The 25,035-nt window shown below is 35.4% G+C and overlaps 2 protein-coding genes and 1 long non-coding RNA gene across 6 annotated transcripts; 2 read left to right on the top strand and 1 right to left on the bottom strand.

The window, feature by feature from the left end:
* The first annotated feature begins 2,003 nt into the window (after positions 1–2,003).
* Positions 2,004–12,912, top strand: LOC124295261. Of its 2 annotated transcripts, XM_046744577.1 has the most exons (3): positions 2,004–2,237; positions 2,402–8,558; positions 8,647–8,872. In XM_046744577.1, the coding sequence occupies exons 2-3, from the start codon at positions 2,435–2,437 to the stop codon at positions 8,742–8,744; spliced, it is 6,222 nt and encodes a 2,073-aa protein (XP_046600533.1). In that variant the 5' UTR covers positions 2,004–2,237; positions 2,402–2,434; the 3' UTR covers positions 8,745–8,872. The 2 variants fall into 2 exon arrangements, with proteins under 2 accessions (XP_046600533.1, XP_046600532.1); XM_046744576.1 differs by having other exon boundaries at positions 2,013–2,237; positions 2,402–12,912.
* Positions 12,913–16,558: 3,646 nt separating this feature from the next.
* On the bottom strand, positions 16,559–17,814 carry LOC124295262. The gene is made up of 3 exons (XR_006905157.1): positions 17,589–17,814; positions 17,267–17,380; positions 16,559–17,132 (listed from the first exon to the last, which is right to left on the bottom strand). It is a non-coding gene; the product is annotated as an uncharacterized LOC124295262 (long non-coding RNA).
* A 320-nt stretch (positions 17,815–18,134) lies between these two features.
* LOC107219817 (SH3 domain-containing protein 19) lies at positions 18,135–24,932 on the top strand. Of its 3 annotated transcripts, none has more exons than XM_046744578.1 (6): positions 18,135–18,268; positions 19,033–19,102; positions 19,604–19,736; positions 21,104–21,880; positions 22,071–22,334; positions 23,430–24,932. In XM_046744578.1, exons 2-6 carry the CDS (start codon positions 19,035–19,037, stop codon positions 23,550–23,552), a joined length of 1,365 nt encoding a protein of 454 aa, XP_046600534.1. In that variant the 5' UTR covers positions 18,135–18,268; positions 19,033–19,034; the 3' UTR covers positions 23,553–24,932. The 3 variants fall into 3 exon arrangements, with proteins under 3 accessions (XP_046600534.1, XP_015513647.1, XP_046600535.1); XM_015658161.2 differs by lacking the exon at positions 18,135–18,268 and adding an exon at positions 18,369–18,506; XM_046744579.1 differs by lacking the exon at positions 18,135–18,268 and adding an exon at positions 18,527–18,577.
* The last annotated feature ends 103 nt before the right edge of the window (positions 24,933–25,035 follow it).

Below are 25,035 nucleotides of genomic sequence, written 5' to 3' on the forward strand. Positions count from 1 at the left end.
TGCACCGTAAGGGTTTTTATGCCGAAGCAAGCGTCTTGTCTCTCCCGCGAAGACTTATTATTTATTTATTCACCCTCTCACTCACTCATCCCATCCTGATTGAAGTTAGAGAAGAACTCTGGTCAAACGACCTAAACAGTCTCCATGATGCCGCACATATTTACGTTTATTATAATTATTATAATTTTGGTCACTATATCACTGTATTACTATATTTATAGGATCAGAACGTCCGGAGCGACGCTGATGATAAAACCGTGCACTATTAAGTCTCGAAGTTTCGCTGACGCCTTTTCTGCCTCTCCGCCTTAGAGATTGGACTCCTGTACTCTAGTCTCCATGGACCATAGCGTCGACAGCACAGTCTTACATACAGGTCTGGAAACTCTGGTGGTGGGAGGCGACTCATTGAGTCCGCTTTCAATAATTCTTAGATTGGCCGCAAGTGTCGCTGTAACCTAGTAGGGTCACCCGTGTCACCTGTGAGCGACAGAGATAGAAAAAATTTCTCTCTGCTGGCGCAAGCGCGTTACAGCCTAACCGGCCCTACTAGATAGTAGCGATAGCGATGCAGTGCCGAAACCGTAAACTACAAATTGATTCAATATGTGAGTCACTCCTAGCCACGGTCTTACATACGGAGTTTCCAGACCTGTATGTAAGACCGTGGTCGACAGTCTCCATGGCGTCAAGCATGGACAAAGAAATACTAGCTCAACCCATAGACTTATAAAGATAGACTGAGCGCTCCTATAAAGACGTGTTGACACGGTGCTAGAAATCGGTCCGAGTTCTCGGATACAGGTTTAGTAATTTAAATTTCACCATCATTTTGCGCTCGGAGGAATCCAGACGGCGCTCTGTCGAAAACGTGAAGTTGAATGGTAATTATTTACATGCTACCAATAGTGCAGAATCCTAAATAGATAAAACGATTGAATCATAACCTCTATTGTGCTCGAAAAGGTAACTTGAATGTTTTCTGTTTAATATTGTAATTTCCCATTCCTATATATTAATTAATGCATTTCTAATAATTCTATTTATTTTGGAATTTTCATGTGGATCCAGATACTGTATCATATGAAATGACAGATAAGAAAAAAAAAATTGAAAAAAGTGCTCGCTGTTGCTTTAATAGTTGATGCTGTCGAAGAGGAAGAGAAATTATGTATACAAAAGTAACGAAGATCTATTCAATTTGTATTCATTCAAATATATTTTCATTTTATATTTGATATTTACCTTTGAAATTCACACATGCATGATGCAAACTCTGCAATCATCTGCCATTGACTGCCTGAATTAGAACAGGAGTGAATGCAGCAACTAGTATGGAATAATGGGACGTGATTCATTTTTTCATCCGCGTTTTCGATCCAGAAATTACGTCCGAGTTTGCTGTATACACGATACGAGTTCTGGTAACTTTTTCTCGGTCCGAGAAATCGGTCTGACTTCTAGCACCGTGTCAACACGTCTTAAGAGACACTGCAATTACATATAAAGGACAGAGATATACCGGAAGTACGGCTCTCTCTTTTCAATCGGCGTCATGGTGGGAGACAACGGAGCAGTGGAAGTGGAACAGCTATAGATATAGGCGCATAATTTCGCCTCATTCTCCTCTACCGCCTCGATCCCCGCCGCAAATATCGTCAGAGAGAGAAAGGAGTACTCCCGGTATATTTCTGTTCTTTAAATGTTTGCTTCAAGCGGCTCATAAGAGCACTCAATCCATCTTTATAGGTCTATGGCTCAACCATCCTACAGGCAAGAAAAAGGCAATACATAGATTCGTTGAGTATACGACTAAACATTGCCTATAATGGTGCGTTCCGAAACTAGCTGGCAGCGCCAAAAACTCCGTCGGACAGAGGCATAGCAGCCCACGAACTCGGCACCGCAAAAGAGATAAAATTTTGTTATCAGTACCGAAAGATAATTTCGAAAGGCAATTGTCGCTTGGCTCGGAAAAAGATAACTTTTGTCTAGGAACGGAGGGAATTTGACAGACAACCACCAGACGACATGGCGTTTACTGGCACATTTTCATGAGCAGTTTTTCGCTGTCGCAGCGCACACGGTGCACAAATTTCTGGTATTCCCCTCAAATATATTTATCACTATCCACGAACCACGCCCGTGGAGATCCGTGCAGTGCGCGAAAATGAACAAATTTGTTTATAAGCTAAATTCATGTGCACGGTTCAAGTATATTCAGCCAGCCATCACAGGTACGTGATCTATATTTCCTTGACTTGTATAAGGTCCAAATGACCTAATTCATTCTCGGTATGACATAGAAATACAATAACCGCTCCTCGTTAATCTGGCATCTGGACATAAGTGTATAAATGAGGTATTTCTTAATTAATCAAAATTATTTGTACAAAAACAGGGTGTGCTCCTGCCTACGCGAAGACTAACTAAAATGTGTGACTTTGATGGTATTTCAAAACAAGAAGATGCTCCAATGGACGAACAGCAGCACATCAAAGATGTTATTGCAACAGAAATTGAGACACATCAACGTAATCTATCAGAAGTTAAAGACATTATCAGAGAAAGTATTGAAAAATATAGAAATGAGTCGAGTCTAATTCAAGACAATGATGTTATTAGAGCATCAAAAACGTACAAATTTGGCATCGCTTCGATCCTTTTGTACTGCCTACATTTTATACGACAATCTTGCTACAATATTTTTACACGTTTTTATAAACGACTTTACAAGAAAGATTCGGAACAGCGGGAGATGCCAGATAACAGAATACCACTGAGTACTATTGACCACTCGTACATCGATCGAAAATACGTTAAATACTGTTTGCGATTATGGCTTCGAGAGGTGGAAAATTTTATCTCTGATACAATTATAAATAATAGCAGTATTGACATTATTTCAGACATCCTTAATTCACTTGATACTGTTCATGATTTAATTTGCATACCTGCACCTCTAAACCAGCTCATGTATTATAAACTTTTGATCCAAAATTACAAAATCATTGGTAACGATAACGAGAAGATATTTGTAAAGAAGTTCAAAGCAAATTTGTTAAGACAAATAATTTTGGGTAACACTTCCATTAGAAATGAACTTGATTTCATAACAGCTTTTATTGATTTTTTGTGCACTTTCAAAAGTATTCAGTCAATTACTGAGGAGCTCAAACTGCATGATTTTATCAGTGATTGTCTACCGTTCAAAGAATTTCTTCATGGACTTACAAATCTCGAGGCATATCCAAATTGCAAAAAGTTTGCAAACTTGCAAGAAATAGCAGGATGCTTAGAGACGAAAAAAGATTTTATCCTGACTAAAAAATTAAAGGAAGTGATTAGTGCTTACATAAAGCCAATAGAAATACAAAGACAGAAACTAGATGGTCGATTAGTGATCGAGGTCATGGGTAAACGTATTGTTGTCAGTAAAATTTTAACTCCATTAGAAAGAGAGCTTTTAAGGAATAATATAGAAGAAGTACGCATTGTCGGAGCTGACGTTCTGTATATTGATGCAGATCTGAAAAACAAGATTTGGCATGGAAAAAATTTGATCATTTTTGTAAAATCAATAAAAATTGATGGTAATGTTACTTGGGACGTTTCCGGACAAGATAACAATCACATTTATAGCGACAATGCTGGGACCGCAGGTGACGGTCATGGTAAACAAGGGGCAGATGGTTTTGCTGGAGAAAGTGGTGGTAATGTATTATTACAAGCAGACGAAATAGAGAATCCGAAGAACTTAGTTATTATTTCCCATGGTGGAAAAGGTAGTGGAGGCCAAAACGGTGGACATGGAAAAGACGGTAAAGATGGACAGGGTATATCCAGAGCAGATTTTGACCGTACATTTCCCTCAGTTGTCAAATTCTGGACCACCGACGAGACATGGGACAATTTACTGCGGAAAACTATTTTCGCTATCAAGGATCGTACAAAATTTGTAGGAAATGATTATGTACCATCTAGACGGAATTACTTTATACGTGAAGTAACAGAAGAGGGAAATGAAATAACTTTTTCCTATTGTGCTCGTGATTTATTAACGAATTGTCAAGCTTATTTGCTCTACACAGGATCACCAGGACAGCCAGGTGGTAATGGTGGAGAATACGGATTAGGAGGTCAAGGAGGATATGGCGGTGAATTAATGACAAATAATCCGCATATTGTTTTTACTGCTAGACAAGGAGAAGACGGGAGAAATGGAAATGGCGGCTACCATGGAAAATACGGAAGAAATGGCTGGGATATGGGCTATACTGATTACCAATTATGGCCCGAGACTAAATTTTATGGTAGAGATCAAAATATTAAACTTAATATTGAATATCACACTCTTAGTCCTGATGATGCTGTATGGTGCCCTTATATGGGAAAGTATGCTACGATCCGTGCTTCTAACATTCATCTCAGAAGATCAATGGAATATAAAATGCGGAACAATGTCAGACAAAATTGTGAACATCAGCATCAAGCAAACCCTACAAGAAAGAAAACCATTTCACAAAGTAAAATTTCAACAGACTACTCTCATCACTTCAGCTCTGTAACAGCTAATATTTTGTCAAACCTGCAGGAAACCAGCTTAAACAACATTAATCAGATTGCTTTCCAAGCAATGGCGCAAAATATCGAGCTGCAAGAGGAAGTAACAACAGAGGTAAGAGTGCAACGCCATATCAAGTCCAGTGATCAGAATATCAATTTCCGTTGCAAAAACATTACGCCTCTACAAAGTACATCTGGCATTGATTTTGAACATAGTGATGAGTTAGACGTTCAAAGTGTAATTGATCAATGGAAAAATCACTCATTATCAGAGAATTGGCATAAATTGAAATATATGGAAGCAAACAAACTTCAGCTTGACGAATTAATTTCCGCACTTGAAATCATTAAATGTAAATTTTTTGACAACCAGGAATCTCAACGTAGAAAAGAACATAATGCACTACTAGATATAGAGAACCTTCTCAACTCAAAGTATCGATTTGCTATACTTCAAGAAATCGCAAGACAATTACCAATGCATGATGATATTACTTATCAGCCGAAAGTAACACCAGAAAGAGCAGCAATATACCTGGTTGTTGGCAGAGAGAATGAAGACGATAGTGATCATCAATATTTAGGTTCTCTGAGTCAATATATTTACCAGGACGGGAAGAAAAAGCGAACAAAAGTTTTTCAATTTTGTGAAAGAAAATTACATACTGTAAATTATGAAGCCTGGTGGCCGTCTGTTAGAGCATTTGTTATCGAAGCTGGAAAATTAGAGCAAATAGATCCAGATCTCGGCAAATACTGTAATCAATATGTAGAGTTCTTAGCAAAACAGGAACACAGTTTAAATATATTCTTTGATTTATTTGAAAGTGAACTGAAACGGCACAGTGACATATATTCTTTATGGATCGATGCTAAAAATAATCCATTTTTGAGAGATGAACTAAGAACAGAGATGAGCAAACACCCTTTTTTAAATGCACTTCACAATCGTTTCATTAAACAGCTTGGGCAAATGTATAATTGGAAGAAATGCTGCGAAGATCAAAAGGTATTGAAAAAATGGAGGGATCACATTCGTAAAAAGGGTCCATTATCAGAAAGCTACAGAGAGTTATTAGCTCATGTTTTTAATGTAAACATCCGATTATATGTTGAAGATCAAGATAACAAACTGCATTTATTTGACAATCACAAACCTTCGTCACGTCAGAATATCCACATCTTACTACGTGGTTCCAAGTTTATTCAATTGAAGTTTAATAAGAATTACTTGGACTTGGAAAATGCACGTAACAAAACCGAAAGTCTATACGCGTATTTGTTTGCAAAGTTCAAGTTGTTGAATAAAAAAGACGATTATGATAAATTTTTGGATATACAAAGTTTGTTATCCGATCTGAGATTTTTCGGCAACGATTACTACACAAACACCGAAGAAACGGAAAGATTGCAAAGCCCGGACACAAAAGTTATAACATCTAAGGGATCATTAAATTTAGAAGTTGGAAGATCGAATCAAATTTATTCAGGCATTGAGAAATATTATTACGATTGTGAAGAGTCGTCAAAAACACAACAACATGGTTTAGATGTATTTTTTGAATGTTTTCATAATGAATTGAAAAGACACGAACATGTCTTTGCTCTATGGATTGAAAGTATAAAACAACCTTTTGTCAAAAATGAACTGGAAATAGAAATTCAGAAACACGACTTTTTAAATGCTCTGTACAATCGTTTTATTAATGAACTTGGACCAGAACTGAATTTGAGTAAATATGCTAATGATGCAGTTATTTTTCGAGAATCTAATAATTATATTCCTGCAAGAAGATTACTGTCAAAAAGCTGTGCAGATTTGCATTATGACTTGGTAAGACAAGACCATGAACTAGAAACAGAGTATATAAATCAAAGCAATACGTTTATACAGGTCTTTGCACAGATTGCGTCGTTCGATAGAAAGGAAGAATTTGCAGAATATTTGAAAAAACAAATTTACGCATCCAGTAGCAACTTTCTAAAACATGACGCTGTTAGCGAAGAGCAAGAAGTTATCGCAATTTCGGAATACTTTTCAGTTCCAGAGGAACAGTCACAGATAAAAGAACGATTAGAAAAGATAACATCTCAGTACTCTGGTTATCAGGGTATTTTACGCACAATGTCAAAACGTTTTGCCAATGATGGAAGACACGTGTCTTTTCAAGAATTATGCTGCCTAGTGAACTCAATTCTTAACTCTGTTATTGAAGATAGAAACGAACAAAACACTTTTTCTTGGATAATCGCAGCATATCCTCAAAAAAACTGGATAGATGAGTTGGTATTGCTGGAGATAGAGAATTTTTTACAACGACCATCGCCACATAAGTCCAAATGGAGAGAGTATTTGTCGCAGATACAAAATAAGGAAGTCCTCTCATTATTCAGATCGAAACTAAATCAGCAAACGCCAATCTGTCCAATTTCCAATAAGTGTATCGAAGATACTCTGCATCTACTTATTGATATTTCAGATGATATTGTCGGCCTGGAGGAGCTGGAATTATCAGAGTGGCCTTATGCTCTCAAGGAGAAATATTGGACATACAAGTTATCTCTGTTAACAAATTGGCAGCAAACTGAAATATTATCGGAAGCTTCTTATTATCTTTTGTCTATGGATAATACTTTTGGAACGAACATGACGGAAAAATTTTTACAGATTATAGAAAATAAAGACTTGAGTTCTGATTCGTTGACTAATATTTTATCGAACTTTCACAGTGGTAAATGGAATCTCAACGAGGAAACGTTGGACGCCTTATCTTCCAGTGAGATTGGTAAATGGAGAGAGATAATGGACCGTGAGTTTGTCGGAGATGGTAAAGAACGCGATGTGAAACAATTGATTAAACTAATTATTGATAATGCCAATACTTCACAAAGCATACATGATAAATTACCTGAAATTGAAAATTATATAAGCAATATTGACAAACAAATGCCTGCAACAAATGTCAATCCAAATTCTACGAGTGATATAATGAAAGACGTTCTCGCAGAGAAGTCGAGAGTACATGAAAAAAGGATGGCTGGTTATGAAGATAACTTACAATTGCTCGTTAAAATAGATGGTGCAATAGAATCAAAAAGAGGATTCAAACTTCGAGATGCACAAAAACTAGCCATACTGGCATTGCTTTCATGTCAAAGTAATACTTTAGCACAGGTATCGACTGGAGAAGGAAAGTCACTGATCGTAGTAGCAGTGTCGATTATATTAGCGCGTCGTGGCCAAAAAGTAGACGTCATAACTAGCTCATCGGTATTAGCAAAACGTGATGCTGAAATTAACAAAGACATCTACGAGTTCTTTGATGTCAGTGTATCACATAACTGTAATGAAAATATTGAAAAGCGAAGAGAAGCATATTCAAGCAGCCAAGTAGTATTCGGTGATTTATCTAGTTTTCAGCGTGACTACTTGCAGGATCGATTTTACGGACAAAACATTTTGGGGGATCGTAACTTTGAAAATGTAATTGTGGATGAAGTGGATAGTATGCTACTTGATAAAGGCAACAATATGCTATACTTGTCCCACGATCTAGCAGGATTGGATAAGCTACAATCGATCTACATTTATATTTGGCAGTGGGTCAGCAGGCCAGCTAAAAGTCAAGAAGACCTCTCCTTGGCGCTTGACGCCAAGTTAATTAAGGAAGCAGTGCTAAAAGATTTATATGGTATGATAACAAAAGAAGATATAAGAAAACTTAGTTCTGAGCTTGATGAGCAGCAAGTGAAAATGATATGGGAATGTCTGATAGAAGCAAAGATATTAGACGACAGTGGTAAAATGTTAATACATGATGATAAATTTGAAATTCTACTTCCCACTGCATTTAATGCTTACAAAAGTCGTCTTCGTTATCTTTTAAAAGAATGTATTACAAGAGACAGGTTCATACACGTCCCCAATTATCTTAAACCTTTTATTGAAGAGCACTTGGAAAGTTGGATTAATAACGCTGTAATAGCAGTTGGTATGCGAGAATGTCACGATTACATAATAGATGTAGATAGAACTGGAACTAGTTCAGACCTTAATCCAAATATTACGATTCTTGACAGAGACACCGGAACAGACCAAGCAAATTCTCAATGGGACGAAGCATTGCATCAATTTTTGCAACTTAAGCATGGGTGTAAGTTGTCTACGCAAAGCCTGAAGGCTATCTTCATTTCTAACGTGTCATACTTGAAATGTTATCGGCATTTATATGGGTTAACAGGCACCTTGGGATCGCAAAGAGAAAGAGAGTTACTACAGGAGATACATGAAGTCGATTTTGTTACAATTCCTACAGCCAGACAAAATAAATTTTACGAAGATATACCCCGTCTTTGTACTACGAAGGAAAAATGGATTGAAGAAATATTTTTAGAGGCAACGAAACTCACCGCAGAAAAAGAACGATCAGTCTTAATTATCTGTGAAACAATAGATGATGCAAACACGTTACATAAAGAATTTATAAAAAGGGGCGCAACTAACGTTCACACTTATACCAGAGACTATGAAGAGTTTGATATAGCTAAAGGCAAACCTCTGGAGCAAAGACAGATTATTATTGCAACAAATCTTTCTGGTCGTGGTACCGACATAAAAATCACACCCGAATTGAGGAAAGCCGGAGGATTACATGTTTGCTTAACTTATTTACCAAACAATAGCAGAGTGGAACAGCAAGCATTTGGCCGCACGTCAAGAAATGGAGACGAAGGTTCTGGTCAATTAATCATTATGGTCTCAGGACTAAAACGTGGTAATTCGAAAATATTAGATCTCAAAAAACAGCGTGATGCGGGAGAATTGTACCGTATATCCGAAATCAAAGCCTACTATGAGACTCAAATTACAATAGAGGAACGATGCCTGAATGAATTCCAGACCCAGTATGAGTCCTTGAAGAGTAATCTCGACAAGAACAATGTAGGTACTGAAATTACAAAAATCCTATTGCAAAGCTGCTTAGATCGGTGGGCCTTTTGGCTAGATGGAAACAATAAATGCATTAAAAATTTGACTGATGAATATAGTAAAGCAAGTTTTGAAAAATCTTTGAAGAATTTCACTAATCAATTGAAGCAGTTGAGATCTCGGAATTGCAAAGACTGGTTACTGTGGGTTGACAAGCAGCCAGTTCATATGATAAAACTGGGAAAATATTTTATTAAAAATAAACCGTATACGGAGGCTATTAAACTGTTCGAAAAAGTAATTGATCAAGAACCACACTTTTCTGAAGCTGCTCATTATTATAAAGCGTTTGCAATGATTAAAACAATTGACTGGGAGAATAACTCTGCAGATAAACAAAATTTACAACAGATGAAATCACACTTACGAAACGCTTTACGTCTTTTCAATGAGCACAGTAATTTCTCCATGTACGCAGCCAGTTTTATCACAAATATGAAACAGTATAATTACAACAGCATCGTTCAAATCGACACCTACGCGGAGCAACAAAAGAGTCTAAGTCACTTATACTCTATTTTTGCACAATCCATCGATGATATTTTGGGTCAGCCTGTGACTGCAGAGTCGTTTATTAATGACGATTTTGATGAAGAGTTAGCAGAATTTATATACGAAGATCTGCTTGCACATAATATTTTGAAAATGCCAAGTATCAAAACTGAAATTTCCGAAGAAGCACTAAATAGAGTTAGTTTCGACTGTGGAATATTAATTGATGAGCTCAAAAAATTTGTTTCTGTATCCAAAGGTAAAGAAATTGATGAGAAACTGCTTTCCAAATTGAAAAACGACATCAAATTACCGAGTAAGGAGTCTTTTTGGAAATTATCAGTCGAGGGAAATATTTTGTGTGAGGAAATTAAGTGCATTATTATAAATGTTAAAAAGATGGAACGAGTCGACCCTTCATTGTTGCATTTGCTTCGTATTAAAATTGAAGAAAAAGAGTTAAAACGTCAAACCTTGGAATGTAACGATGAAAATGAAATCGCCCTTCACGGGCAACAAGATCTGGCACAAAACAATTTCAACATGGAACCGAACGACTGTATTATACTTGAAAAAAGTGATTTCAAAGCAGCGATAGCTAATAATGATGCGAAATATCGAGCTTTAAAAAAAAAGGAGGTTATATGGTGCAATAAAAAAGCATGTGTGAACTTCTGGAAAATTGCCTCTACAAATCTTCCTTATTATGATTCTGTAACTCCAGAAGATTTTATTTCGGTAAATATTCCTGAAAATGATGCTGATCAAATATTAGCAGAGCTTGTCGAGCAAAGGGTTCTTGCAAAAGACAAATCCACAAGCAATGTCTACCGACTAATAATTCCGTACTATGAAATTGACCAAATCCAACTTCCGTCTTATCCGCTTTATCAAAATGCTGTTAGATCATTATTACCACGGTGTTTCAACTACAGAATCGCTCTTCAAACAATTAAAACTCAATTTGACACAAACCAAGACGTCCCTATGTGCCTGCACTTACCAAGTCGTCCGCACAATAAATTAGTCTTTGAATTAACAGATCAGAGAATTATTAGTTTTGGTAGGGTCAACAAGAAAACAGTTGATTTTGAAAAAAGTTTGAAAGGCATTTATAATAAAATGTTGACCGTAAACGAATTGAAAGCTATACTTTTTCAAAACAAAATTATTCCACCAATAAAGAATATTAAAGCACTTTGCAACCATCTAGTTACACATGGTTGGCTTTCTCAACATGAATCCAAGTATTCTATTAATGATTCTAACCAAAGGAAAGCACTTACGAAATTCAAAAATATTGAGGAAACAATGCGGCAGATTTTAAACAGTCGATTACAACTTGTTAAACAAGAAACGCTTAGTCATGTTATAAAAACTTTACAAGAATCAGTTGGTACTTTAAAATCTTTTTATGCTCCTGACAGTCATCTAAAACCTCTTACCGAACATGTGGCTCTAAATAAACTTGTGAAAATAGAGGAAGTCCGTATATTCAATTTGAATGGTTTAGATGAAATTTTACTATTAGAAGAAAAGAAATGTACAAGAAAAATGATTTTTAATGCAGCAACGGTGATAGTTGGAGGGGTGTGTCAAATAGGTTTGGGTACTGCGATAGAAAACTTTTCAATGGGAGTTATGAAGAACTTTAGTAGTGCATTTTTTACTGAAGGTATAAGTGATATCTGGTATGGAATTAGTGCTGCTAAATCAGGATACGTTAATTGGAAAGATTATAAACAACATAAGATTCAGAGTTTGATATTCACAACTATCACATGTGGTGTAGGACCATATTTTCCACGAGGCACTAAAGTTTCCGTTTTTGGTCATAAAATAACTGGACCTAGTTTAGAACTTGGTGGGAAAGCATCTGCAAGTTCCAGTTATGAATTGATGACAGCTGTTGGTAGGGTGGGTGTGGCGAGAGGGGTAGGAAAACGTATTACATCCAAAACTTTAATTGCAATGGCATCTGAATTAGCCAAAGCAGGCATTGATATGTTGGTGAAAAAAAAACTACAAGTTTTGTGTAATGGTATAAGATCTAAAATTCTATCAGATATCGAAAAAGAGGTAGGAAATCATTGTATTACGGCAAAATTAGAAGCAGTGTATAGAAAACTGGGAAGAGTTGAAGCCAGGAAACTAATTAATGATCTGACTGAGAGATTCTTCACTAAACGAAGTATTATGGAAATAATTCTTCCCGTTGCGTGTAATATAGTTTATGCTGTAACTCAAAAAATAAGCAATGCAATTAAACAGCTTTTACGCGCGGAAAAATGTTTACAAAATTTTCTCATTCAAACTATCACCAAAATTCTGGCACTAATTCCTGCAGTAAAATATCTCGTAAAAGCTGACAACGTAAGAAAATTAACGAATAATTTTTTGATTACTATAGACAAAGAACTAGAAGATCTATTAGACGATAATGAATCTCAGGTAAATTCTAATCTGGAGACACTTGAAGAAGAACAGAAAGTAGAAAACAGTGAGCGTTTTAAAAACGAAGTAATTGCTGAGTGGAATTCGTTGCTTCGTGATAAAGCAGGACAAGTAATTGAAGAAGAAATTGTAAGACCTATCCTTAACGAAGGTGTTGTCCGATTGGTTCGGTATTGCGAAAATGTTATGAAAAACCAATACCAAACTGTCAAAGGAAGAATATATAATAAACACCTTGAACAGCTAAAGCAATGTTTCCAAAAGGATCATAAAAGTACTTCTATCCGTAAGCCTAGTAGCCAAATTATATTTAGAAGCTACATAGAGAATGAGTATCATAAGAACCTTCTCAAATTGACTGCTAAAAAAAAAAAAAAATGCTCCAATGAACTTTGCTTGTATTGATGTATGTCATCAAGCGGTATGTAAAATATTAGAAAGGCAAGGTATTAAAGAATTTAATCTTATCGTTAAAGGAAAAGGTGGTATAAGACATAAATTCTCTTCTGCGAAGAAAACAACAAAAATCAAAGGTAAAATAGTTGAACTTGATCTGAAAGATAATCAGTTTCGACTTCATAGAAGCGGTACATCGTCGAATACTGCAAATAGCGAACCTGAAAATGATTGTTTGTATGAGGCCTTATCACAACAGATAAATTTGAGCATGAATTCTGAACTATTCAGAGCTGAGGTTGCTAACTGCATTGAACGCAATCCCAATATACGATATCGAAGTAAACAAGATTGATCTGTGTCGTAAATAGTTTATATATACCTGTATTGTGGTGCATTTAATCGTTAGATACGATTAAAATATATAAATATTTTCGTACATACATTGTAATATTGTAACATTGTAACAAACATGTATTCTTATGAGGTTCCTGAGAAATGTAGTGGTAACTTCGAATTTCCAAACATACTGTTTTTTAGGCGACTCAAACTCTGCGTCTGATACTCGAATGATTAATTGCAACAATTTTTAATTAGAAACCTCTTCATTTTTTCAGTTACATTCATTAAGGTCATTCAAAATCATTTCGTGTCTTATCATTCAGGTATTTACGATATATTCAAAGAGATTATATCTCTACTGTATTTCTCAGGTTCAACCCTTCTTATCTATCGCAAGATTCGAATCACGATAAATGGATTAATTAATAAACTCCTCAAACGATATAATATAAGCTCGAAGTCATCTTCCTCTCCGCAATAACGTGGTTTGTGACCACAGTTGCACAAGGAATAAAAATTCTGGATAGAAATCCAAGATTTTCAACGTACGTTAATCCTAGTTTTTAGTATCTTATGTCTATGATCTAACTGAAATCCAATTGCTACCAATACTATAATTCATAATGAAAACTTCTAAGATTTTCTTTTAAGATTATTTTAACTAGGTTTAGTAATTACAATTTGGCTAGCTCGAAGTGTTTCGCCTCGTTACAATGCTAACTGAACTATTTTAAAATACTTTGGCGAAACAACGCGTGCTAACAAAGTATAATGTTCAATCTGAGCTTATTAATATTCACCTGATTAATTAAAAAAAGATATGAACACAGGCTTCGTACAGCAGAAATTGCCATTATAGAGATTTTACGATTTTAATATTTTAATTTGAATATTCCATGAAAACTTTGTGGTGAGTTGAAATTTTTTTTCAATGACAATTTCTGTTATATATTTTACTTGTAGCAATATGATAACGTATATTCCAAGGCAAAAAAAACATATGCATATTTAAATCAGCTATGTAAGCTTTTTAAATATCTGTATTCCTTTAAATCAGCAGTTTTTTTGTAAGTTGTATCCCAGTACACTCGATTGGCTACTGATGAACCACAACTATTACGATGAAAAAAATTTCGTTTATTGTGGCGTCGTTACAACAACCATCGCAGTTGATAAGATTGGCTCTATAATCAACTATCCCAAGCCGAAACTGGATCGACTTCAACTTCAGAAAGAATGAGGCAACGTTCCTTATTCCCAGACTTTGTAAGTAAGCAGCGATAGACCTTTCTTTAGTAGAAACTACCAAGCATGTGATTAATCAAATAATTCTCTGCCGCAGTCCATCATCGAAGGCGCTCGTCGAAGAGTGTGAAGAGCCAGAGCAAGAAAACCAATTTGGCACTCGTGATCAGCTGTTTGCAAAAAACTGGATCACTAGATGTGTCACGAGCGCCGCATATTTACCCAGAATATATCACAGATTATGTCAATTATTATTATCTTAGAAACAAGGAAGCATAGCATAAATATATTAGTTAGTTTATATAAAATATTTTATTATAACCAGTTCGTGGAGTAACCGAGCGCAACGGCGTAGTTGGACGGCCAGCAACGTCAGCGTCTTTGCGCCCGCCAGATCCCGGGTGTAATCAACACCGGGATGAGGCGAGCGCGAAATCACGCGCTTTGAGGATGACTGTCGCGAGGCGAGCCTTTGTTCCAGAATTGTATATTTAGCGAAAACCTCGAATTGTAAATTCAGTGAAAAGCCTCGCTCGCCGCCCGATGTTCCAAGGGGTGTCGGACGAGCGAGCGAAGTCAGTCCCCGTTAGAGACAGCTAAGAATGACATCTACGGAACCCGGGCTCCTTCAGAGCTGCTGCGTGAAGAGTATCAGACTTGGAATCACCGATGATTAGAGCGGGAACCCCTCTGATTCTACAAGCGGTATTCCGAAGCATCTCGCGTCGCGGCGTCAGTCTCCGAAGCTAGTAATAAGTGCAAAACGTTAAGCCACGAACTCCATAGAGAAGTGTAGTGATAAGCGTATGTGAGTGTTGCTATAGAGTATAATCGTGTGAGAGTGTGAGCCATTTGGACTGTAACCACCGAAAAGTGAGTAATTGAATGTGTGGAACCAACTAGATTTAAAACATATTGTAAGCTCCCTTGTTTCAAGAATTCTCTGCTTTTGGTTCACTTGACTTATTAAACATTTTTCATTTGGCTTTTCCATCATAAACATTGGTACGATAAATTGAAATCCTCCAACCCTATTCCCAGGGAACGCCCTGTAGAGGACGTTCACCTCCTAACCCACATAGGAAATAAAAATAAATCTCTGCGAGAACTTAGAGGGTTGAAGTCGTCGCGTGCGAGACCGCTCCGCACGTGACAGATGAAATGTCATTTTCTTTTTGACTTGCTTCATGGAAATAGAAAACTTCAAAGACGAAAATAATTCAAACAACACATACACCTGATATTACCGAATGAGATGAGAGGCGCCGAGTCTGAAATGAGAGCATATTAAATTTGGAACTGTTCGCAAATACGTCATGCAGTAATAAGTCAAGATTCCGAGCGCTTTCAGGAGAAATACTTCGACCGGACCGTCAGGAGTGTTAACCAACTTCATATCTTCGATACATCGGAGCCGCAATCGTTAGATGCACCTTTTTGTTAAATGTGAAACTTGTAAAATGTTATTTTATTACATTTTCAAAAAATTAGGACCTTGGAATATAACGCTAAATGAAAATTTGATATTATATTCAATTTTTAAGAAATATTGAATGAAGTTTTTTTATGTTATACGCTTTGATAATAGCTTTTTTCAAAAATCTGAACTCTTTGCGCAAGTAACTGAGAAGTTATTTTCTTAATAATTCATTTAATGAATTACATGTTGATTCATTTTTTGCAGGACTCCAAACCATTTTTAAACATCCAATAATCGTGGATGTAACCAGAATATTTTGCATCAGAGTTCAGATTTTATCTTGTTCTGTAGTATGCCGATGTTATTATACCTAAAATATGTCTATAATATATATATATATATTATACTTATACTTTTATATTAAATAATATCATTAGCGAGAAAATGGAGTATCTTGTCAACATGGCACAGTAAGTTTTTTAAGCTGTTCGCCTCTTTTGCTTGTATCTCATACTTTACATCATAATTTTAAGGTTTACGTTTTAAGAATACAGATACTGAACAGGGGTAGCTTACTTCTCCCAGTGAAAATTTTTCTAGGTCGACTTCAACTTGAAAAACTAAAATTCTATGTAAATCAAAATATTGTTTATTTATTAGAAATTAGTTTGAAATATTTTTTTCAAAATGACTATTCGGTGAAAGATTTCTACCATAAATATCGTAAAAACTTTAATTATCGTAGTGCAAACAAATTTTTATGAGTGATTTTCTGATAATTGAATATTATTTCTGAATGTCGTATTACACAAAGTTCTGTTCAATTTGATCAGGCGTGTAACTCTAAAAATTGTACCATTACCGGATGTGAACTATCATCTATTCTAGAATATATAAATACCTGTGTTCGGTTTTTATAAGCATTTATTGCACATAATACTAATTTTTTTCTCAGTTCCACGTGCGTTTTGATTTTTGATATATACATAAACTTTAGAAATCCCGTACTGAAAATGAGTTTTATAGCAAAACGCATAGTGGTGAATGATTTATTATATTATCAACATTGCAATTATGAACAATACAATAAATTTGAAAATGACAAAAAGTATAACTCTGAGTATTCATGAACTACAGTTACATAATAATGCCATTTAAATGAGATCTCTGAACCTGTGATCTCATGACACCTGGTATCTCTTATGCCAAGTACAACCAACCAAAAAGCTAGAAGAGAAAAAAACACGTCTCTAAAAAACCGAAGGTTTGTAAATCTTAAAAGGCTCCTTTAAAACTACAAATTTCATCTGCATTGTTTCATAACTTTGTCAAGTAATTGCTCACAGGTAAATTTGACTTACTATAACTAGTGGCTAATTGTACAGAATCAACTTGAGGTCTGCCGGTGTTGCGATGACTATGGAAGGTGCTAGAAAGGACAGATTCGCAGATGCTGCCATCGCTTGTAATTCCATCTTGAGCAAGATCCGTGACAGAAAGAAATACACGGTATTAATTCAATGTTGGGTAAGTAAATAGCCCAACTTGGAGTACGACACGTAAATATCATTCTGCAGGCGCCTGGCTAGCTATTCAAAAATATCTTCCAATTCGATTTTTAATTTGGTAGAATAATTAACTTAAGATATTATTGTACAAGATACTCTTGCGATATTGACATACCTTCAGTGCACGCTTGGAATGCCGTCGTACTACGCGACTATAAATTCAACTCTGAAAATCCGTAGTGTTCTTGGGTCATTCGTTTGAAAATCCTAAAACTAATCAGGTGATACGATCGTGCATAGCGATATATGGCCAATTGGCGGAAAGCGCGCGAAATTCCGTTGCGGTTTTAAATCGAACGATTTTAAATCGTATTTAAATACTTGAACATGATTGGCTCAAAATATGATGAAACTTTTGACGAGTTCTTTAATTATAATTACGAAACAAAATGTAGCGCCATCTACTCTCTATTACCCGCTATATAACACTCGTAGAGATAAAGATTAGAAAAAGAACCAAAATAAATGATAAAAGCTCACGTAATCTCCGTAGCCACTTGAGTCGCGTCATAACAAGTACAAAACGTGACATGTAAACGCAGTTATTCTTGTGTCTCGAATAGATCTAACTCGTCCACTTATTACAGCTATCATCGTTTATTCTGCTATCAACTTTCGCTCAATAATATTAATAATCAAAGTATACCTCATTCTTAAAGTGTATCAATAATAATTAACGCTACATCGAAACGAGCACTGCTGAAAATCTTGATTATAATAATAATCTGTTATAGAGTTGCGTAAAAGATCGTTCGAAAGTTCGCAGTGTTTTGAAATGAAATTGCGTCGTTAGCGGTGAGGAAGTGAGGCAGCAGCTGTATATATATATATATAACTCTAGCTAATCGGGTGTACACGGAACGGCAAATTCGTCCGCTTCCTTGTAACGTCACAACGACGATCGCTTACACTGCAAGCATATTTGGACACCACACCTATGCATGCAGTCACCTACTTTACCATACAGTCACTGCTACATTCATATCTAATACAACCGTCAACGAATAAAAGATGGCCGCGAACGTGAGAACAGGTGAGAATCTTGTGAATGTTTGAATACTCGGCGTGTTCGATTCGGGTTTGAATTCCGGTGTATAAATCGAGGTAATAGACGAGAGCATCGGATTTTAAATCGAATGGAATATCGCGTTGCATCTAGCGAAATTTGATAGTGTGATAATGAAAAATAAGGTTAACGTGGTGGCAAGAATGAATGCGCTATGCTTTTTAAATCACATATACACGCATACGTTACAATGCGTGTAAAACTATACTCTCTCGGCGTTTATGTATTCAGGTTTACACTTGTGTCACTCCGTGCAACCGTACACCAAGGCCGTTGATAACGGGCCTTTGACGTTCACAAGTGGGCGTGCTCAAATCTTCTGCTGCCGTTGTTTATTATCGCGAGCCTGTTGTTATGATCAATTAATGAATCACCCCTAACCCTTCATTCTCCAAGCTTACAATCTGGCTGTAAAGTGTAAACGCATGGCTAGCCGCGTTTTTTATTGTTTTTGGATACATAACTTGTCTTATTTACCTACCTTCATTCACAGACATGAGGATACCGACCAGAGCTGCACCCAGGCCACCAGCCAATAATTTTGCTTCGACGTGGGGCAGCAAGTAAGTTGAATTATATCAATCGTTCAAACTTGGGATCACAGTTTTCTGTATCCATACACTTTCTCTCTCAAAAGTTAGTAACGTTACCGTAACGAATGCATGTTTAAAAAAAATCGCTACTTCGTATCTTTAGGAGTTTCCGGGATTTAGTAAATCATTATAAACAAAATACTTACTTCGTATTGGTTTTTTATTAAACTTTTTTATACCTTTAAAGAAATAAACATAGCTTTCGTAGCTTAATAGCTTCCGAATGTAATAATTTGGTAAATACTTAATATGTGACTATCTTGTAATTCAATTGACAAAGTGTATTGATTTTGGGTTAACCAGCTTCCTTAAATTTACAAATTGGTATCTCACAAATTTTGTATCAGCATTGTTAAATGAAAAAAGTAATGGAAATAGCTATTAACGAACTGTGATTTACATGATGAGTCAATTTTTATTTTCCTTTATTGCGATTAGGTTTTTATACTAAAATTTATTCCCACTTTACAGTAACCAATTTAGTAATGGATTGTCGACAACTCATCCGCCACAAAAAAAGAAACCACCACCGCGTCCGCCACCTCCAAAATTTACACATCGTACACAATATCATCATGAGAAAGGCGATAAACCAAAGAAACCGGTGAGATGTTCTGTTATAAATATTTTTTACACCTGCTAAGCGATAAGTTTGTGGAAACTGCAAATCTAATTGTTCACGTACAGATTCCCCTTCATACCTGTAGGGCACAATCTGAGATATTTTATTAGCAATATTTGTCTGATACGCGTCGGCAAAAGATAGTAAATTATTCGGAAAGCTGAAAATCCAGATTACAATTTCTACAATATGCTCAAATTTTGTATGAAGCTATTATTTACAACTTTATTCATGCGCGATATGATTCCTGGGTAACTTGATATTCCTCTGTAGATGGGGTTGTCCACCTCAATACAACACACCTCCAGACCTCACTGTCTTCGATTCGATCCATTTTTATTTATGCTGTTGTTCTAGCTCTAAAACATTTTTCTGAATTTTTTTCGGATTTTTTGGACCAAACCTTTCTGAATAATGAATTTTATTAGGCTGAATATTTTCACCGTTTTGTAAATTCTTAAAAAATTTACAAAAATTCTCTCGATGATGAGAAATAACCTCCCACTTCCAAAAACTTGGACAGAATTTTTATTATATGTTTTTTTAAATTATTCAACAATTCTATTCGTCAAACCGCCTCACCGACATATTTTAGCATTCCATGAATACGAGTGAATTATTGGTTGATGATATTTTAAAAAATATCGAATGAGAAAATTTAAAATTCCAGCTAGTTGATCACTTGAGAATTTATTTTGGTGAAAGAATAATTTTTTTCATAGATCACTATTTAATATTGGTTACATCGAAGTTTACATCTTGGCAAAGATCGTTCGTTTAGTTTTCAAAGAAGAAGTACTGACATTAGAGTTGACAAGGTCAATCGCTGGAAAATTAAACATTACAGTTTTTCAGTTCAGGTTGATTTACATTTAAAAGTCCAAAAAGATGTCAAGCATGTCTTTGTAGTCCATTTTTGCTTTTGCTGAATTCACCTGAAAGTTCGCAATATTTCTATGATATTCCAGATTTTTTTGTACTGAATCCTCTAACTCTTCCTTGACACTACAAAATTTGACGAAATCTTTGCAACCCTTGTCATATTATCACACTTCGAGAAACCTTGCACAGTGTTGTAATTTAAGGTATCTACAATGCGAAAATAAAATATTTAAAAATGCTTTAAATCTCGTTGAATTTCATTAAAATGTTTTAAAACTTTGTCAAGACTTTGGAGTTCCCAATCCCATATCTTTTTGCAATATTTGTAGATAACTAAAATCACAATAAAATTTAGATCGAACCATGTAATTACGCATGTATTTCATTGTTTAAGATCACTTTATATCAAGTCAATCCGGCAGTAAAAATGGTTTTCATCAAAATTGTATTTATTTCAAATGTTGCAGGCAAGACCCGCAGAGTTGATTACAAATATATTTGGTCGAAAACCTTCCAAACAGCCACTGCCCGTGTCTTATTCTAACCATGGGGCAAGTTCATGTTCTAACTCATCAACGCCAAGTGGAACAGTTTCACTGATAGATTTAAGTCCGCCAGGATCTCCCACATTGACGACGCGTTCAAATAGCGATGGAGTCAGCGTTGACAGTTTTGGAAGTGATGGAAACTCAAATCCATCCGTTTTCACCAACAGCGGTAATACCTCGCAAACTGAAAGTGGTTTTGAAGACGACTTTGACTTTTTCGGTGGTTTATCTAGTCAAAAAATTCCCCGAAACGATCCGTGGAAGCTTTCTTCAAGCCAGGATCCATTCTCTCCATTGTGGCAGAACATGGCTCCGGCAAATAGCTGCAAGTCAAAGACAGTCGGAAACTCGGACTTTTTTGCATTCAATAACGACACTTCCAACGAATCCCAAACGCCTCTTAGTTCAGTTAATTCAAACTGCAGTGCCTTAATGCCAACGATTATCAGAGCCAAACCGGCGAAGCCTCCAGCTCCAAAATTCGCACCAACAAACTTAGCCCCCACTGTCACCCAGTTCACGGCTAAACCTGTGCCAATGAAACGCAGCGCTGTACCTTACAATGAGCCTGTTACGCTGGACATCAATGCTGCTTGGAATGACGCATTAGAAGACGAACCCTCGCCACCAATGCCATCTATACCTCCGCCTGCACCACCAGTAGAGTATCTGACCGAATCGAATTATGCATTTCAGGTGAGTTAATTTTTATCCAGTTGCATAAGTCCACATCAAGCTATCATATCAAACATCCTCGACGAAGGAATTTCTTCTATTCCAAAATAAGTTTTGCTGTAAATTTACTTGCCTTTAACCAAATTTGCCTTTTTTATTGCATTTCCGAACACCTCTCTGAATTAACGTTGTTCGATTATTTGTCTTGCAGGAACAATGTCAAAAAGCGTACGGTGTAGCGCTTTATGATTTTCAAGCTTCTCAGCCTAGCGATCTAGCCTTAAAAGAAGGAGATATTGTTGAGTTGGTCAGAGCGATAAACAATGAATGGATTGAGGGAAGGGTTGGAAATCGTCAAGGAATGTGTCCACTGAATTTCATTGACGTTAAAGTACCACTACCTGGTCTATCGACAAACACAGTCAATGCTTTGTATGCTTTTACCGGGGAGACTCAAGATGATTTAACATTTGAGGTATATTGCGTTATTTATTTTATATCTCTTGTATGCTTATTACCATTTCTTGTTGTTTATCGACTACTACAATTTTCTGTTAAAAACACATTAAATAATGCTGCCGGTGTTACATTCTTCCAAGACCATTTTGGTTGCACCAAATTGAGTTTTATTTACATTCAGTTTGTGAAGATATCTGACGTGAAAAGAGTGTACAGTCTGGTACAGGGATTTATTTCTTATCGTTTAAGGGTAATGAGTATTCTCCGTTTGTGATAACAAATGTGAGCTAGCAGAGTTTCGACTTTGATGAAAAAAGAAAACATTGAATGAAGCATGGAATGCCATTAAGTTAGTATTAAAACGATTATAATTGAATCTAAATTTCAAGCCTGGGCTTCTAGCATTTGATTCGAATCTCTGAAGCATCTTTCTATGTGAGATTGTAAATACATAGAAATTTAACTTGATGTGGCCTTATAAGAGTCTATGATGAAATTTTTTTCAAATCTTGGAAAGTTGTTACAAACCTGGAAAAATGAGAAAAGTCCGGCATTTTTCACTAGAAATCTGTCAATTGAAATGTGTCATCAACATTTTATCTAATATTGGTTCAACTGCTAAGAAAAATACTCATTTAGTTGACACTGTAGTATTCTGAGATGAATTCGTGTCGTAGAATTGATAAAATAGGCTTACATTCATATGACAACTTGGTTATGCATGCAATTTTTAACACCGGAATATGCTCGAACGTATTTCAATCGTAATGATCGATTATATTTTATGTTTGGAGAATCTGAAAAAATGCTGAACAAATTGTTATGATAATTTTTTAGAAAGGTTAAATACTAAGTAAGAAAAAAAAAATTGTGAATAAGTTAAAAAGAAAAACTACCTCCTTCTGAAAATGCCGCAAATGTGCTGCTACATAGTACTTATAAGCTTCTAACAGTCTTAATTTTTTAAATACTCTACCTACTTGATTTTTCACGACAGTTTCAATTATAAGAAAAATAGCTTAAGATCGTTTGTGCTATGTATATTCACCATAATGCTCGACTGAATAATACTATTATAAACAATATTAATTGAAATATTGTGATTTTACAGGAGGGTGCAAAAATTACGGTCCTTTCAAAATTATCAGATGACTGGTTATATGGTGAATGTAATGGAAGAAGGGGACAATTTCCTGCGAATTATGTGGACAGAGTTCCTTCACTGCTTCCGTGATATTCATTCATCGCCAATTTAACGTTAACATGTTTACTATCTTAAATATCGTTTACGGACATATGATGTGGATATTTTTTGTTTTCTCATACTTGTCAGTACATTAGTTAATTATTCATGAGGGTATAAAATCAAACCAGACATTCCTATCTTTATTGAAATAATAATCATAATTATATTAGTAACAATAATGATTGAACAGTGCACTTAAATTATATTCCACTGTTTAAAGTCATCCAACATATCTACGCAAATGGCATAATAGCAGAAATTTAGATAATTTACCTCATCTACAGGTCAAAATTCTAGTCTCTTCCGGAATTTATTTCAACTCTGTTTTCGTTACTCTCTTTTGAGCGCAATATTTTTTTGAATTGGATTTCTTCAAGTTGGTGACGAAGTAAGATATATTTTCATCAATCTCGGCGACATCAACAAACTAAGTATATTATGCTACGAAATGTCTCTTTAAAAGAGAAGCATAATAATGATGAGTACAAGAGACGACAAGTAGTGCGAAGGCAAAAGTTCTTGATATAATCTTGGTGCACACTTTCAAATTGTAAAGAATCATCGTTAGCCATCGTCATAATGACGTTTTCTTTTTAGTATTATTTTTTTGTTTTCTTTTTTTTGTGAAGGTTCCGGGAAGAAATTGTTATATTTTTTTTAAATTACGAATTAAATTCTAACTGAGCTTTAAATAGTATTAATACATAACGAACGAATTGATTAAATCTAGAGTTACTACTTATACATATGTATAATATCATTTACTAATGAGCGATCGCTTATTACCTTGTAAGTATGTTGATCTAATAACGGACAATGAAAATACCCGCTATGTTTTTATAAAAACTACGAGCAGGAAAAAAGTAATATTCAACGGAGTAACCAATTAATTCTATAATACCAAATTATTAAATTTATGTATTGTTGTTTGTTTGTTGTTTTTTTAGTATTAATATCATCTTCAGTATGGTTGGCGTATCAAACGCATTCTGTTATAATTTTCACTCAAAAGTAATTAAGCTAGAAACTTTGAAAAATTATATTTTTATCAATTTCATGCTAATAGAAAAAGAAAAATACTTTTAGAAAATTAATAATTGTAAAATTCTTCTATTGAAAATTTCGAAACGGCTAGCATGTTTAGTACTTTATATCAATCTGTGCGGTAGTTTTGTATATTCAATTGACTGGTCATTATGACTATTCATTTAAAATGATTTTTTAACAAATCGTAAAAAGGGGATCTTTCTCCGGTAAACCATTCGTAGTTCAATGATGTGATTGCCGTATTTCTAATTCCATAATTCACTGTATACAGACTTTTTATCAGTTTTAGTTGATTTTATTAAATGTATAATTGATCACTTATTTCTGTGTAATGACTTTAACACACGTGCAAACCTTATCAGTCTAGTTACCTTGCTAATTTTAATGATAAGTAGTAAATGATATTGATTTAAAATATGTAATT

This window comes from Neodiprion lecontei, chromosome 7 (assembly GCF_021901455.1).
Source record: "Neodiprion lecontei isolate iyNeoLeco1 chromosome 7, iyNeoLeco1.1, whole genome shotgun sequence".
NCBI lineage: Eukaryota > Metazoa > Arthropoda > Insecta > Hymenoptera > Diprionidae > Neodiprion > Neodiprion lecontei.